Source organism: Anser cygnoides, chromosome 2 (assembly GCF_040182565.1).
Source record: "Anser cygnoides isolate HZ-2024a breed goose chromosome 2, Taihu_goose_T2T_genome, whole genome shotgun sequence".
In the NCBI taxonomy this organism is placed as follows: Eukaryota; Metazoa; Chordata; class Aves; order Anseriformes; family Anatidae; genus Anser; species Anser cygnoides.
Window position 1 is genome coordinate 108,527,163 of NC_089874.1, and position 15,672 is coordinate 108,542,834.

The 15,672-nt window shown below is 36.6% G+C and overlaps 1 protein-coding gene across 4 annotated transcripts in view; it reads left to right on the forward strand.

Moving 5' to 3' along the window:
- Window positions 1-15,672, forward strand: part of PIEZO2 (piezo type mechanosensitive ion channel component 2) — a 313,186-nt gene that overhangs the window by 52,322 nt on the left and 245,192 nt on the right. For all 4 annotated transcript variants that reach the window (XM_066992758.1, XM_048077088.2, XM_066992759.1 and 1 more), the window contains exon 2: window positions 4,138-4,233. In XM_066992758.1, coding sequence (XP_066848859.1) covers window positions 4,138-4,233 — 96 coding nt within the window. The remainder of the gene's footprint in view (window positions 1-4,137; window positions 4,234-15,672) is intronic.

Below are 15,672 nucleotides of genomic sequence, written 5' to 3' on the forward strand. Positions count from 1 at the left end.
AAGGAGAGGTAACAAAAGTAAAATGCTAAAATTGCATTAATTTTGAGACAGAACTGATAGTGCAAACTGAACAATGTAACCCAAATATCCAGAAATTTCTATGCCACCTGGCTTGCCAAGAAAGTCATTTGTGTAGGTGCTTTTTCCATTGATGGAATCCCATTGACCTCAGATGGGAATTTTTGCTGTGGTGGGCATCTGCTTATGGCTGCCTTTGCAAAGGAGACCTTTGTGAACGACAAAGGGAGTGCTGATGGGAGAGATGATGGGTTTGTTCGCTTTTTTGGATCATCCTCTTTTTTCTCAGAGCAAACTGAAGCTGATTTCATGTCCAGTGATGACTTCCTGGCAGTTTTGAGTATCAGAACTTGATATCCTTCTATAATAAGGGTACCCACTTAATGGATGAAGGGAAGGTGGTAGATGAAGTTTTCTGCATTTCAGCAAGGCTTTTGGCACAGCATTCCTCTGGACGAATTGTGCAGTTGTGTGATGAGCAGGTACATGCTATGGTGGGCAAAGAACTGACTGAATGTTAGGGTGTAAGGTGTTGTAATGAATGGAAGTAATCTGTCTGATCACTAGCGGTGTGATTCCCCAAGGCTCAATATTGGGGTCAGTTCTGTTCAATGTTTTAATCAATGATATGGATGCAGGAGTTGAATGCATCCTTAGTAAATTTGCTGGAGATACTAAACTGGGAAGTGATGTGGACTCTTGAGGAATGAGAGGCCTTGCAGAGGGATCTAGATAGACTGGAGCATTGGGCCTTCAGCAGTGGCATAAAGTTTAATGACAGAAACTGGATTCTGCATTTGGGATTGAGTGATGCTGGACAAAATTACAGATTGAGAGAAGAGTGGCTTGAGAATGGTGCTAGTTGACAGTAGGCTAAACATGAGCCAGCAGTGTACACTGGCAGACAAGAGGGCAAACCATGTTTTGGGGTGCGTTAAACACAGTGTAGCCAGCTGTTCAAATGAGGTAATTATCCCACTGTGTTTACTATTGGTGTGGCCTCACCTTGAATATTGTGTGGAGTTCTGGGCTCCACGATATAAAAATGGCATTAAAATACTTGAATGTGTCAGAGAAGGGCAACAAGGCCGGTTAAAAGGCTGCAAGGCATGTACTATGGGTTTGTTAAGCTTGAAGAAAAGGAGGTTGAGGGGTAACTCCACAACTTCCCAAGGAGGAAAAGTGGAGAGGGAAATGGTCATCTTTTCTCCCTGATATCTGATGACAGGATGTGTGGGAATGGCTGAAAACTGTGTCAGGGGAGGTTCAGACTAGACATTAGGAAAAACTTTACCAAGAGGTTAGTTGGACACTGGAACAGGCTTCCTAGTGAGGTGTTTGATGCCCTGTGCCTGACAGTGTTTAAGAGGCATTTGGATCTCACTCACAATGATGTTTTAACTGTGGATCAGCCCTGACAGTTGGACTCAATGATCTTTGTGTAGGTCCTTTCCAATTGAAACTATTCGAATTTAAGAATCTATGTATTTGACAAATAAAGTTATAATGCAGAGTAAATATGTAAATACACTGCAGCAGTTGTTTTCTAATCTGTAATTGTACTAAAAATGTGTTTGATTGTAGCTTTTTGCTGTGGCAGAGTAGCTTTTTAAGACACTAATCTCTTCAGAAAAATACACTAGATGAATGGAGATCATGAAAAAAGATAGGGAAATAGTGAATGGACTGACGTTTAAAAAAAATAAATCACAGCCAAGTTTTGGGTTTTTTAATTTATTAATTATGAGAAATTTATTGCTGGTGCTCTTGCAAGAGCTTAAATAAGCATAGCTGTCCAGGCAATGTGTAGGCAAGATTATTATTTTACTAGGTGGTGCTTGGGTATAGATAAAGATTCTATATATTTGACATGAACTTTTTACCAAGGCATTTATTGACATACTGCTAACAGAGGTGGTTGTCTAAAATCACCCAGTTGCTTTTTTTTTTTTTTGCTTGCACTGATGAAGCTGATTGCTAGATGCTGTTCAAGAAACATAGCAAGCTCAGTTCTGAAGAATATTATCGCAAGAAGAAAATGTGTATAATATTGTACTGAAATCAAGTAAGCCACTTAACAAGATTAAAAGCTGATTGACTAGGCCTCTGCAATAACTGGATGTGCTACCAGGGTGACTGAGAACATTGATCCTTTCCTTTAAATACTGGTGGAAAAGCCATCAGGCTTCAGGTCAACCTTGAACCACCTTTCCCTATGGATGCCAAAGAACTTCTTCCCACCCCAAATTAAATTTGCAAACAGGCTGATTTATGGATTTGTCCTGACCTCGGAAGTGTCCTTGTTGCCATTCTTTCCAAGAATGCCACTAATGGTCATAGCACATCCTCTGCTCCTCTGCAGAGCGCCCTGTAAGTAAGTGCATATAGCAGGGCTGACTCCCTCTTCTCAAGTACGTTCACTTTAAAGTTCTGATAATTGCTTACAAAATTCCCTGTGGGATAGGCCCATTTACTTTTTCTTGGTTACAGATGTAAGTATAAGTCTTCAGGTGGTCTTTAAAGACAGTGTCTGTAAAGGAAGTTTAAGCATTAAGCAAAAGAAGTAGTCTGCCTGGGTTTAATTTTTTTTCAGACATCAGAAGTTGCTCTTAAGCATTCTGGATTTCACACCAAACAAACTTCTATTAAACTTCATGGATTTTTTTTTTTTTGAAGGCTGGTGGCAGAATCGCGTTTAGAAATAGAACATAGATGCTACTTGTTCTTCCTTCTTGCCAGATATACCCATAAAGATCACACATTTCTTGGCTAAACTGCAGATATGGGGCGAGAGTCCAAAGTCTTTGTATCAGGGCTATTAAGGAGTTGGAGTCTTATTCAAAACATTAGTTAGTTTGGAAGACAAGAATTATAGTTGTTGTATGGATTTGTTTGTTAAAAGTGAGACTTTTTGGGTTTTGTATTTATAACCAGAATGGAGAGATGTGATGAGGATCAATTAATGCTTAAGTTGTCAACTCATTCTCTATATAGTAACAATACATTTCATGAAGTGGTGACTGGAGAAACTTGTTTTCTTTTGGGATACACATTTCTGGCAGAACTAAGGCTGCATTTTTTCTCCAAAATCAAGTTGTTTTGGATATAGCTGAGAAAACTGAATTTATATTAGTTACATTCCATGAGTGAATAAATGACATCTCCTGACTCCTCAGCAGTTGCTTTATCTCATGCGAAAGTTTAATGTAGTAGGTCTCATAATATTCCGATATCAGCTGCACAGTGGATTTAGAGATTACTTCATTTTGTTGGTGGTGGAGGTTTTTATCCTTTCAGTAAGGAAGTCCATATACTATCCTTTCAGCACAGAATATGCATGACATCCTTAGAAAGGATGTGTCTGGGTTGTAGCAATATTGCTGCCCCTTTTAACAGCCTGCTGATATGGGTGTTGCCAGGAAAACGCTTGCACTAAATGTATACAATAGGAAACATTAGACAAAGTTAGTGGAGAGTTCTGTTCTTTATAAAAATCAGTACAACACCAGTTGCAAGTTATCAAGCCCTTTTTCGTTTATAATTCACAATCTTTTCACTAGAAGGATTTTGTAAAAGCAAACAAATGGGTGACAGTAAAAATCAAATTGCTCTCGAATTAAGTGATGTCATTTAAAGGACAACTGGTTATTTTAGGCATGCTCTAATTTGGAATCTGAATACAATTCATTGTTTTTCTGCATTATTTAATGATAATCCTTATTTGTAATATAATGAACTTGTATGTAATTTCTTAAAGAGAGACAATCAATACTACTTTATGCATCCCTCTATATTTTTGGGGGGGGGTGGTTTTGTGAGTTTACAGGTGAGGAAAGTAACAGGTTCAGCTGCCAACTAACTTGTCCATCATTCCATACAGTCTTTGTAACTTGGATGCATCTTCAGTGCTAAGCTTAAAAATGCATATTACTATGAAAATGCCTCATAAGTGTACTTAATTTTATTAATTTAAGCAGCAACTTGAACATTTGCGTAGAAATAACTTAAATAAATGGTAAAAAATTGCTATGGTAAATAGGAAACTCAAATTGTAAATGTTTTGTGCTATTATATATGCTTACCCTGATTAAGCAGTATGTTCTTTTTCTTTTCTCACAGCCTGTGCTTTCCGTTACAATGGGCTCTCCTTTGTCTACCTCATCTACCTCCTGCTCATTCCTCTGTTTTCAGAACCCACAAAAACAACGATGCAAGGTAAGACATTCCTTGATTCATTTTTAAGATTCTGTGCTGGGCACAGTACCTGCAAAAGCCTTGGTGGTGAGGGTTTTTCCCTTATTAAGTGAGCTCATTTGTAATACATGCTATAAACTCAGACACTGCAGTTTCTCTGTAGGCTGGCTTTGGTGCTGAAGGACTTCCAAGCCTGATGTTTTTTGTTTGTTTGTTTGTTTGTTTTGCCCCAAGGTGCAGCTGGGTACTGAGGATACTTTTATGGCATTATTTCACTTGGAATACTGAAGTGATCTGGGTGAAAAATGAGCTGTCAGAAACAACCCAAAGGCATCTTACTGTGCACAAGGGCTGGATTTGTAGCTACTTTTAAAAATTAAATTTGGTCTCAGATTTTTCACTCAACTGAGTTTTAGGTACTTATTTAAACACCATTGTCATCCTGATTTACATTATACAACTGCCTTAATAAAAATAATATAAAAGGTTTACTGGTAGAGATAACAAATAACATCTATGTATCACATACCTATCGAACTTTCACAATTTAAAATATGAAAACAATTGTGCCAACCTATGAAGATAAAAATTATTTCTATCTAGTATTATATTCTTGCTATTTGTAGGGTGCCTGTTGTCTATAGAGGAGTGACTTCTTGAAAGTCAGCAGAAATGGCTGTATAACAGTATTGACACTTAAGAGTTTGTGATCTGGAGTGGAATTTGTGAGTGGAATTTGCAGTGAGGATGCAATCATGTCTTATCATCTACTGATGTCACCTAGTAGCCTGTTGGATGAGATTGCAGATGACTGAATTTCAAAGTACTAGTGCTGCATGAAACATTCCTTTTCCTGCTCTCCTGATTCTCCTTCAGATCAGTATGAAAAATAATACCGCACAATGCTCTGAGAACAGTTCTTGGTGAGTTTCAGGTTCTGTTTTAGAGTAACTCTGCAAGCTGTCATCCTCTTTTCTCTTTACTGAGAAGATAGAGAGCAAGCAGAACTTTCAGAAATATCTGATGAACTATTCATTAATGAGTGGCACACAGTGAGAGTACCAAACTTAATTTTCACAAGTGGAAGTTCAACTTATGTTGTCCCAATTTTTGCTAGTGTTTTTTCATCAGCTTAAGTAAGAAGAAGGCTAAACTAAACAAAACCATCTGTATGTGTGCAAGGTTTCTGCTCATGTGAATTTTCACCCACTCTACGTATAGGGGATCTTGCATAAGGAAGAGCACTTTCTTCTCCAGGTCCCTGCATGGAGAAAAAAAAAGGCAGTTAGATTTGTGCTGTGGAAAGTGTATACTGACCTATTCTAATTATGATGACTCACTATTTTTCTTTTACTTTAGCTAGGATGGATGCAGATCTTTTTTTTTTTATTTAAATCTTTGAAGGACTTACTGAAATTATATCCTGTTACAGTGCATGTCACAGACTTGCTTCATTTAGAAGAGCATCTGTACTGAATTAACCCATTTTGCATTCTTTTTTTTTGTTTTATGTTATAATTATTTCATGTGATTATAGTAGCATCAAATGACAGAGGTATGTGCTATGTAGTTTATATACATTCTCTACACCCGAACTAAAGGTAAAAAAGTGGAAAGGATTGCATGAGGGTGGTAGTATTGCTAGATGTTATTCATAAATGGGATATGAGTTATAGATAGATGAAAGTCAAATTTCCAAAAATTGTTTACAGTGGGGTAAATTTGAATTAGACCAAATTTGGACTCTTTGAGAATTGCGGTTGGAGTCTTTTGGCAGAGTTATGAATCAGCTGAGAATTAGAGCTCTTTTGAGAGCTCACCTGTTAGCTATAGAGTTCAAATCTCTCACCCCTGGCTGAAGGAGCCATCTTCCCCAAACACTTCTGTGCAGAAGGGAAAGAGGTCTACTTAGTAAATGTATTTCATACCTTAATTTCTATGTTTCTATCATGTCTCTCCGTATTATTTTACTTCCCCACATCAGTCTTCACTCAGTTTCTAACAATAAATCTAAGAAAGTAGCACACTGCCTTTTGGCCAGGACCCACACCAGTTGGGTGGGCCAAGTTCATGTTGACTGTGTAAGTATCCAGTGGAGACAGAAAAAAGAGAGCTGAAAAATAAATAAAATAAGCATAAAATGTAGGAAATCCCACTCTAAGTAAGGGTGCCAGTCATTTTTAAAGTGGAAAATTACAGGGACAGTATGAGAATGAAACATCTGTAAATGCCCATGTGTGAGCTAAAGCTTCTCTTAGAAGTGCTGAAGGTGACAGCTGAGAGGGAGGCACTCACTGAGGAGTTTAGGTGCAGCTTCCCAGCTAACATGCAGTTACCACGTTGTTTTTGTGTGTTTTATTTTCGCTGCCTCTTCTGTACCATTGTCAGGATGAACAGAGCCATTTTCTAGATGCCAAGAGGGATTGTGGAGAAACATGCTAATCTTCTAGAGTCTAAAAAGTTTATTTGATTAAAACTTCCTATGACTTTGATAGACGTTAGTTTGCATCACTGATGGCAGAAATCTTTCATCAGAGGGGATAGTGCTTTCTTAGGATTTTGGATAATTTCCTTATACTATGTGTCATATTGCATTAAGTTTCTCCTAAATTTCATGTTATGATGCATTCATGAGAATTAGTTTCACAGGTGAATTCAGTGTGTCTGAATGTAACCATTTCGGTCCACCATACCTGTCACCTTTTCAAATTTTGTGTGTGTGTGAGACAATATTTCTTTCTACAAAGTGCGGAGGGATTTTTTTTTTCCATGTACAGAGGATAGAAAAAAAAAGGGAAATTATAACTACTTTAACTAAAACCAGCCAAGCCACCATTAAATCAAAGAGTCAAAAGTTAAGTAAAACAAACTTTATTCAAAAACTAAACAAAACCACAATGCGGCTATATATTTTACTTGTCTTTTTATTTTTTTTTTTTTCCCACTTTCATTTCTTTCCCATAAACAATATTTTTGATCTTCCCTTCCATTTCTGTTTTGTTAAAATCATTGTTTTTCCTGAAGCCTTTGCTTCATTTGAGTAAGTCTTTTTAATCTTTTGAGCTTTCTCCACCAAAGTTTTCCTTCCTTGTCTTCTCCTGGTTCATTCAAATTCCCAGTCACAATCTCTGACAAACTTTGCCACCTCTTGCTCTTCCATCTGTCTTCTGAGTTTATTGTCTTACATCTTGCATTTACTAAATTTATTCAACTCCTATCTGCCAAGGGTAAGGGTTTTCCTGACTGTAGAATTAGAAGCTCCATAGTCTGGAATGAACAATGTCAGACTAGATTAATTTTTGTTTTGAAAGAAACCTAGAAGTTTAGATACACTGGGGAAAAGTACTATACTTTCTGAAATAGTTTGAATGGTATTTAAAGCTTAATAATTTATGTTTTTCCTATTTTTTCTTAAGCTTTTTCTTTAATCTTCTTTAAAATAGAATTGCTAAGATAAAACTATATTAGTCCTTGAACTTGGAAGAGGCACAGTCTCCTGTCTCTGCGTATTTGTTTCAAGATACTACCTTGCCCATTGAAAATACCAACTTCTTCTAAAGAAAAGGAAACATGTCCTTCAATTAGATCTGAAATGCCGAGTTACTTAAGATTTAGCTGAACATGTTTGGCTACAAGAAGTATTACTTCATTGTCCATGAAGCTAGCTGAATAAGGGAAATTGTATTCATGAGCTTTTATGTGCAGCTGAAAATTTCTTTGGTTAACTGTCTTGTTCAGCCCTATCTATTATTTATAATCCTTGAAATCTGTGATTACAAAGTTGATTATACAGTGAAATGTACTACTCTGCATGCAACAACTATAAAAAAGAAGTTTTGTTGCAAATAATATTTTTGTCCGGAAGTACTTCAGAACTTGATTAGGCCAATTTTTCAAGGGTTCCTGATGAGAACTGCTTTTGAGGTAGATGCCTATTTGCATGCATTGTAACACCATGTGATTTGGGCAGTGGTTTTCTACATGAATTACCTCTAAAATCAGCAACTGATTATCTGTTTCATTGGAGATGACACGTAGACAGTAAACTGTTTAAAAGTCTACTTTCTAACTTCTGATTCAGAGATGGTTATATTAGTGATCTTTTTGTTTGCGTCTAAAGTCAACTGTGTGGAGGTCCTAGTCCTTATCAAGGACTTGTACATACTGTGGTGACAGAAATAATAAAGCATGACAATATAGATTTGCTCTGTTTTGGACCAATAGCTCATCAACAGTACTACGTAACTGTTTTCTGTGTGGCCTTTCTTTTGTGTATAGCAGAGGTGAGTTTGCATGTAGTTAGTTTTGTTAACATTATTTCAGTTCATATTCTCTGATATTCTAGATATGAATAATAAGACTATGTGGCCAGCCACCATGTAAATAATGATGATAATAAAAATCAAATAATAATAAAAAAAAAAAACAACACAGAATTTCAAGCATGGACTGGACTTTGCTAACTTCATGTTAGTGGCAACAGGAATGGAATTGCTTCTGAATGGAGATACTGCTCAGCATATTAAAACTTCTGTCTCTTTGGTACTAAAAATACTAATATAGCACGGATCTGTAAAAGTGATGTTTCAAAAATGTCTAGATCGATGAGCTGATGAAAAAAATCTAAATCACAGTAATTTTTAATTGAGCATTATTTTGAGTATTGCTGAAACCATGGTAAAGAAATGGAATAGGAGACTGTTTTGCAGATATGAAAGGGCTTATGATCTGGAATAATTTGCATAGAATTGCAAGATGCAAAAGGGCTACAGTGGCAAATTTGGATCACCAAATATAGCTCAAGAAGTTTCAGGACAGCACTGATTCAAATGAATATAGAAAAAAAACAAAACACAAACATTATTTTGATTTATGTATGTGCATGCGCATCAGTTTAATGCATCTGTTTTATGAGCAGTATTTTCACTCTCAGTTGCACTAATTTTCTGGAGTTTCACACTGACATTAGATATAAAACTTAAATATTCAAGTTATGAATTGGGTCAACCTATATAGCCAGTGAATAGTACTGAGTACTCTGAGTTGACTGTTTGAGCCTGTACTGAGTCCAAAAATCTTAAATTAGATGCTTAATTTTAGACCTCATCTACATTACATGGTATTGAGATTTCTGAACAAAATGGGGAGTTTACATGAATATAGTCCTGTGAATCTCATGAAAGAGAAAACCAGTTGTTAACTTCCTAATCGTAAATCCTTGCACTTCATGATTGTGTGGTTTGTAGTACAAAAATACACCTTCTGTTTCAAAGCAGGGCATCCACTAATACATCTTCAATTTTAGCTTTTCAAGAATTTCTAAACATTGCTTGTGAAAGAATTGCTGCCCAAAGCATATGTGCAGAAATCATTTGAAAATAACTTCAGAAAAAAAAAGCAATGAAACAACAAGAACAAAACAGCCAGCCAACCAACCAACCCCCCCAAAGCTAAAACACTGATTGAAAGTTATGTTTAGACATTTTTTAACAAAATTCCCTTCCCTCATTTGTCCTGTGAAAACCATGTTCTACTGATGGCAAATTTGGTATTTAAAACTGTGTACAGGAATACTGACAAAGAATGACATGTTTAAAGAATATAGCATTTTTATATATTCACTAACAGTACAATGGGCTAGTCTTTAATGTCTGCTACTATGCAATGGTGATGTTTGCAAACTCACACATCTTTATCTGTGTTGAAAATGTAAGAAAGATCCTTAAACTTTTTGGTCTTTTTAAGCCAGTTTAAACCATTTTCTCAGCAGCATTATTAATAGGATTTGATTGAAAACAGAAATCTTGTAGCTAATTTGGGTGCTTTCAAGCATTCTGGTTTCCTTAAAGTGTATGCGTCAAAGAATGAGTTTGTAGGTTGGAAATACCGACTTTGATATTGGAAGGACTTCCTCACATGGTTTCTGTTGCCTGCTTTGAATAGAAATTCAGCCAAATGTGCATCTGAAGGCTTAGATGCCTGTTACTGCTTCAGTCTATGGAGCTGGTTTTAGTTCAAGCAGTTGGAGCTCATGACTGTTTTTACTTTCATCTCATAACAATTGTATCACTTACTATTATTTTAATATTATGAGGGTATTGTACTCCAAATAGGTGATAAAATCCACCTGGTTTGACCACCTGGAACTGTAGCTAAAAGAGCAGTACCCATTTTGTGCATGAGTTGTATGGTTGACATCCTATTCTGCCCTGCATAGGATAAAGGCTGTACCTGCTTACTGGATTTTTAATAGTATTGACAAATTGTGCTCTGCACTTCAGTTCTTCAGGATGGTTTTCTGTAGTGACTGCCAGTATGGACATTGATAGGCCATAGGCCTAGCCCTGCCGTAATCTTGTTGTGAGTTATAATGTAAAAATTTGCTACACTGGGAAGGAAAGAAGATATGTTTAATGTTTTACACAGCTTTTAAAAACATATTTAAATAAAAAATCTTCACATTTTTGGGTAGCACAGCTTGAGTTTTCACCTTTTGAGAAGTTTTTCTTCCATGTTTTACCACAGAGATGATTCGTTCCTTTAAAAAAAAAAAAAAAAAAAAAAAAAGATCTATTACCTGTTATCCTTAAGTGCTCAGTAGAAAGTACTCTGGGCAATAATAGAGATGCTTACTAAAGGGGGATGGAGAGCTGTTTAAGATGTCCTCAGAACTACTGAGTGTCTTTGTAAAAGCCTGAAGATTTGGTATGAAGATTTATTTATAACTCAGAAAATGCTTTTCAGCAATTAAAAACGGGGTTTCTACTGGATTGGGCATGTGTTTTCCTATGGAGGCATGCCAGGCTGCTACATAAACATCCTTTGGCTCAAAATAGCGCATCTCAGCTAGGTTTCTCCACTTCCAACATTATAAGTATTCTCACGGGAGTGAACAATGGAGTGTGTTATTTATAATCTGTGGGCCAAATCCTGAAGTACTTATTCATGGAATTTCTAGCAATGGATGAGTGAAAATGAAGTGATGCCTTTAATTTAACCAGCCTCAGAAATTCTCTTGCATCTAATGAGCTAGACATCTTCCCTGTTAGTGATACTGTGTGCTTTCTCACTCTTTAGTATCAAAACATTTTCTTAAGAAATGAGATAAAATGCTCTCCAGCTAAGTGAAAGTGTACTCATAAGAAGCATTGCACTTGACAGCAATGAGTACAGAAGTCTTGCATCACTAAGTTTTCTTCATATGATAAATAATACCTGTACCCTTCTCACTGCTTTGCAATGCTGTTTCCAAATAGGCTGTTCCACTCTGAGAGGGCTGACTCCAGTTCTTGGATTGTTTTACTTTGTGGCTTCCACAAAAGAAATTGTGAGCAGGGACTCCCATTATGTGGTTGATTAGTTGATGTGTCTCCAGTTTTCATTATCACTGTTATTATAGAGTGCTGTCAATGTTTTATTTTATATAGCTTGTAAAAGTTACTTTTCTAGTTTATCTTTTGTTGTCTTTGCATAAGTGCTAAAATCATTAAAATTTGGTCAATTACCTTCCTTTCCATTAAGCATGTGCAAAATAAACCTTTTATCACTTCTAAATTTTGAAGGTGAGAGTGCAAAACTTAGAATCTAATCTAGAAACAATGTGGTAACTTAAGAGAGTTTGTTCTAAGGTAACAGCCTGCTCAACTAATGCCGTGAAAACCTAAGGAGAAATTTCTGCCCTGAGTTAGAGGAAGACAAGGATAAAAAGTGTGATTTAGACCCAGCTGTGTGCACTGACAACAGTGCTGTCCTGAATGTGCACACTTGCTCAAATTTGGGATCTGATGGAGGCTTACTGTGGATGTGAAAAGATTTTAAACTCTGAATGACCTTGTGGCATGTTTTTAAATTGAATTAAATAATGAAATTATAAAAATGAATTTTACAAAATCATATAAAAATAGCAGCATTTTAGGCTGTAGAATACGATTTAGTATGCATCATGTAATACTGCAATCCTATGACTGATCAGTCAGCCCACAGATTTAGATGGAAAGAAAATGCTGCTGAGTATACCAGTGACGCAAAACTTCAAGAATTTGTTCTCCTTTCTGTACTCCAAAGAATGAATTTTTCTGGGTTAAATTGCATGCACTTCTTTTAGCTTGTTGCATATGTAAATGATTGTAGAGTTTCACAGTTCTTTCTGTGTTGGTTGTGACCAGTGGGGATGTATACATTTTTTTGTTCACTGGCTTAATTTTATGTGCGTTATTTGTGTGTTTCTCAGCTAGGATCCACACTATTGATATACAGCTGTGTATGCCACATGGCGGCAAAAGCTTGTGATGAAGTTGATGGTTAAATGTTATAGCTATTATTATTTTTTTTTCAGGCAATATACTGAAAGCAGGCTCATCTTTCAGACATAGCCAAAGGACGTGGTTTCCTTGATCACCTTTCTGCTGCCCTCTGTAGCTCTGACAGTGCTTTGCAGTGCCAGGGCAGCTGCTGGGAGTGGGAGACCTGCAGCACTCATCTCTCTGCTGCCGCTCAGCCTGCTCAGCCTCCAACCCAGCCCCAACCCCATCCTTCCCTGTAGTAGGAATGGACCAACCCTTGGGGCAGCAAATTTCATTGTGCCTATTATACAGGGGAAAGGGATAAAATTATTATTCCTGAGAAAAGGGAAATAAAAATGACTTCGGTAGTATAGCTTCTTTGTTCTGTAAATCAGTAAGCAGACTGGAGAGAAATAAGAGGGATATTGTTGAGACTACATCTACTGCATCATGTCATGTAGAAGTCAAAATAACATTGCAGAAAGAAGGTACAATGTTGATAGAATCTGGCTGGTTTCAGATAATACTAGAGGGGAAAATCAACATGGAATTTTTATGGAATACTCTAAACTGGAGAATGAGTGATCTTAATAATTGCACAGCCAAATCTTTATTTTTTTGCAATTTCCCAAACACTTATTGACGTGTGAAGAACCAACCAGTGTTATTTTAAAATCGGTTTTGGAGGGACTTGGGATGTCAGAGAGAGTGGGTCATCGGTATTCTACTTCTGATCCAATGTTAACAAAAAGCAGCCTTTAAAGTTTTCTTAACCTTAAGTACCAAATAAGTTTAGGGAAACTAGATAGTGTCTGAAGAGCTCGAGCATTTCAGTGTGGCAGCATTTTTGATTTAAAATGCAGCAACATTTCTAGAACTCCCATCTTAAGGACAGGTGACTCTTAGGGGTGAACTCCAGACCTAACTTTCTGACCAACAACACCCACAAAGAATATTAAGAATAAACAGGGGGATATATTAAGAATAAAAGAGGGATAATCTAGATAATCTGTAAAGAAATGCGTTTTAGAGGTCAGGAATTGTTAGCTTGACTTCTGGAAAATTTTATTTCATCCTGAGCTAAACCCTGCAAAGGAAATGGAAACAAAATAAAAATGTATATTACCATATGGATATATGTAATAATGAAAAAGTGTGGCTGATAATACAATAGGGATGGAATAGGAATTGAACATTGTCTAGGTGTGGCCAAGACAAGAGTGTGCTTCAGTTTTGAATACAAGCAGTACTCTTAAAGAGTGAAAAAATGCATAAGTAAGTGCCTGCTGGGAAGGAGGCTGGAAAAAGGAACATTTCCATACTTGAGGAAGAAGTAAGAATGCTTAAGTTTTAAAGGCTGAATAATCTCCTTCCTGCAAGCGACTGTGATACCCTAGACTGAAGAATGAAAATACGATCTGAAATGCTCAAAAAGAGTGGAGGGATAATCTTGCATAGGAATTACTTGAAGTTGTATTTTCCAAACTTTAAAATTAATTTGGAATAGAAGAATAAGTAAGTTGGGGAAAAAAAAAGGGGTGAAATGAGAATGGCTTTTCTTAAACCGTGTTGTGCTAAACAACCTAAATAATGTTCTGGTAAAGTGAATTCAGTGCCAAGAAGGACTGTGTGGAGACTGGTGCAAACAATACTAACTTACAAGAGAGAGGAAGAAACAACACATCTCATATATCTTAAAATAACTTCTCTATCATTTGTCTATGAGGGGAAATACTTTTTTTTTGATTTGGGTGGGGAGATATTGGAGAGGGAGAAGGGCATTTTGAGTTGAATGAGAATGCTGGCACACTATCTAGAGACTGTATACGTGGTGGAATTTCCTAGGTATCAGCTTCTAATAAAACAGTGAGCATGAAGACCATCTAATTTTAAAGTGGAATGTGATCCATTTATGAACCAGAATATATCCTGGGGTCATCTGTGATAGTGGGAAGTAGAATTTGGTGATCCAATTGATGACTCCAAACCCACATTACCAAAATTATTTGCTTAATTTCTCTAACCAACCTGTGTATAAGCTATAACAATCTGATGGTTTACGGAAGTTTACTGCCCACATGTTGGGTGGTTTAAGGAAGGTTATTGGGTTATGTTACACTAGACTTGAAACTTTCTGGTGATTTGGTTAAGGTAGATGGACAGTGTTAGAACACTTTGGAGCATTATCATGGTCTGCAGTCAAGGGTTCAAGAGTCTGAGGAACTGTAGTTTCATTTGTGCTAGAGGAGGTGTTAGAGAATTATGTTTAGCTTTTGAAAATAAAACAATAGGAAAAATAGAAAATACATTTTGGGCCCACTTTTTCTCATTTCTAATACCACTCTATATTACAACCATGTTTTATTATGTTGTCATACATAAAGAGGACAAAAAGTCAGTAAACTATCCAGGTATGTGTTTTTATTATTATGATTGACCTGTAGGAGAGAGAAATTCCAATAAAAACACTGTGCCCTTTTTTTTTTTTTTTCCTAAAGGCAGTGCTACCATTCCCATTTATTCTGCTGCTGCTCCTGTTACCTTGTTTGAATGCAGTAAGGCATGTCCTGAATCTACCATATAGCACATCAGTCAACTAGGTGATGTCTGTAGAGACATTAAGAAGGCAGCCCTGGGCTGTATTAGCCAATGAGGCAGGTGATGACATTAACATTATTTCTTATTGCAATGCCTTGGCACCAGCTTTTTGATATGAATTACTCTCTGGTAATTCCAGAAATTTGTCCACTGAGCTAAACAACATTTCTTTAAAGTTCATACATAATTTATATTTCTTCTGGGTTTCCCCTTCTCATCCTACCTCATTTTATTTCAAATAGATTCTCATTAGCAGGAGAAGGACCTTCTGTGTTCCTCACATTGAGGACTGAGCATGGATTTTTTTTTTTGGTCATTCTGTATTTCCTTACACATGGAAGAGTGTGTACGTCTTTTAACAGGAGAGTATTATGACGGAAAATAATACTGGCTCTAGAGCATAGTAGTTGGTAGATGTCACGACCTCTTTTATCAGATTTCAGAGCTGGGCCTGACTTCTTGTGTTTGATCCTGTGTCTATAATGGATTTGAATCCAGAGTCTGAATCCCTAGGAATTTGGAGAGCCTCAAACATAGATTTAGATCATTTTTGCTTCTTTATAGATCAATGTTGTACTTT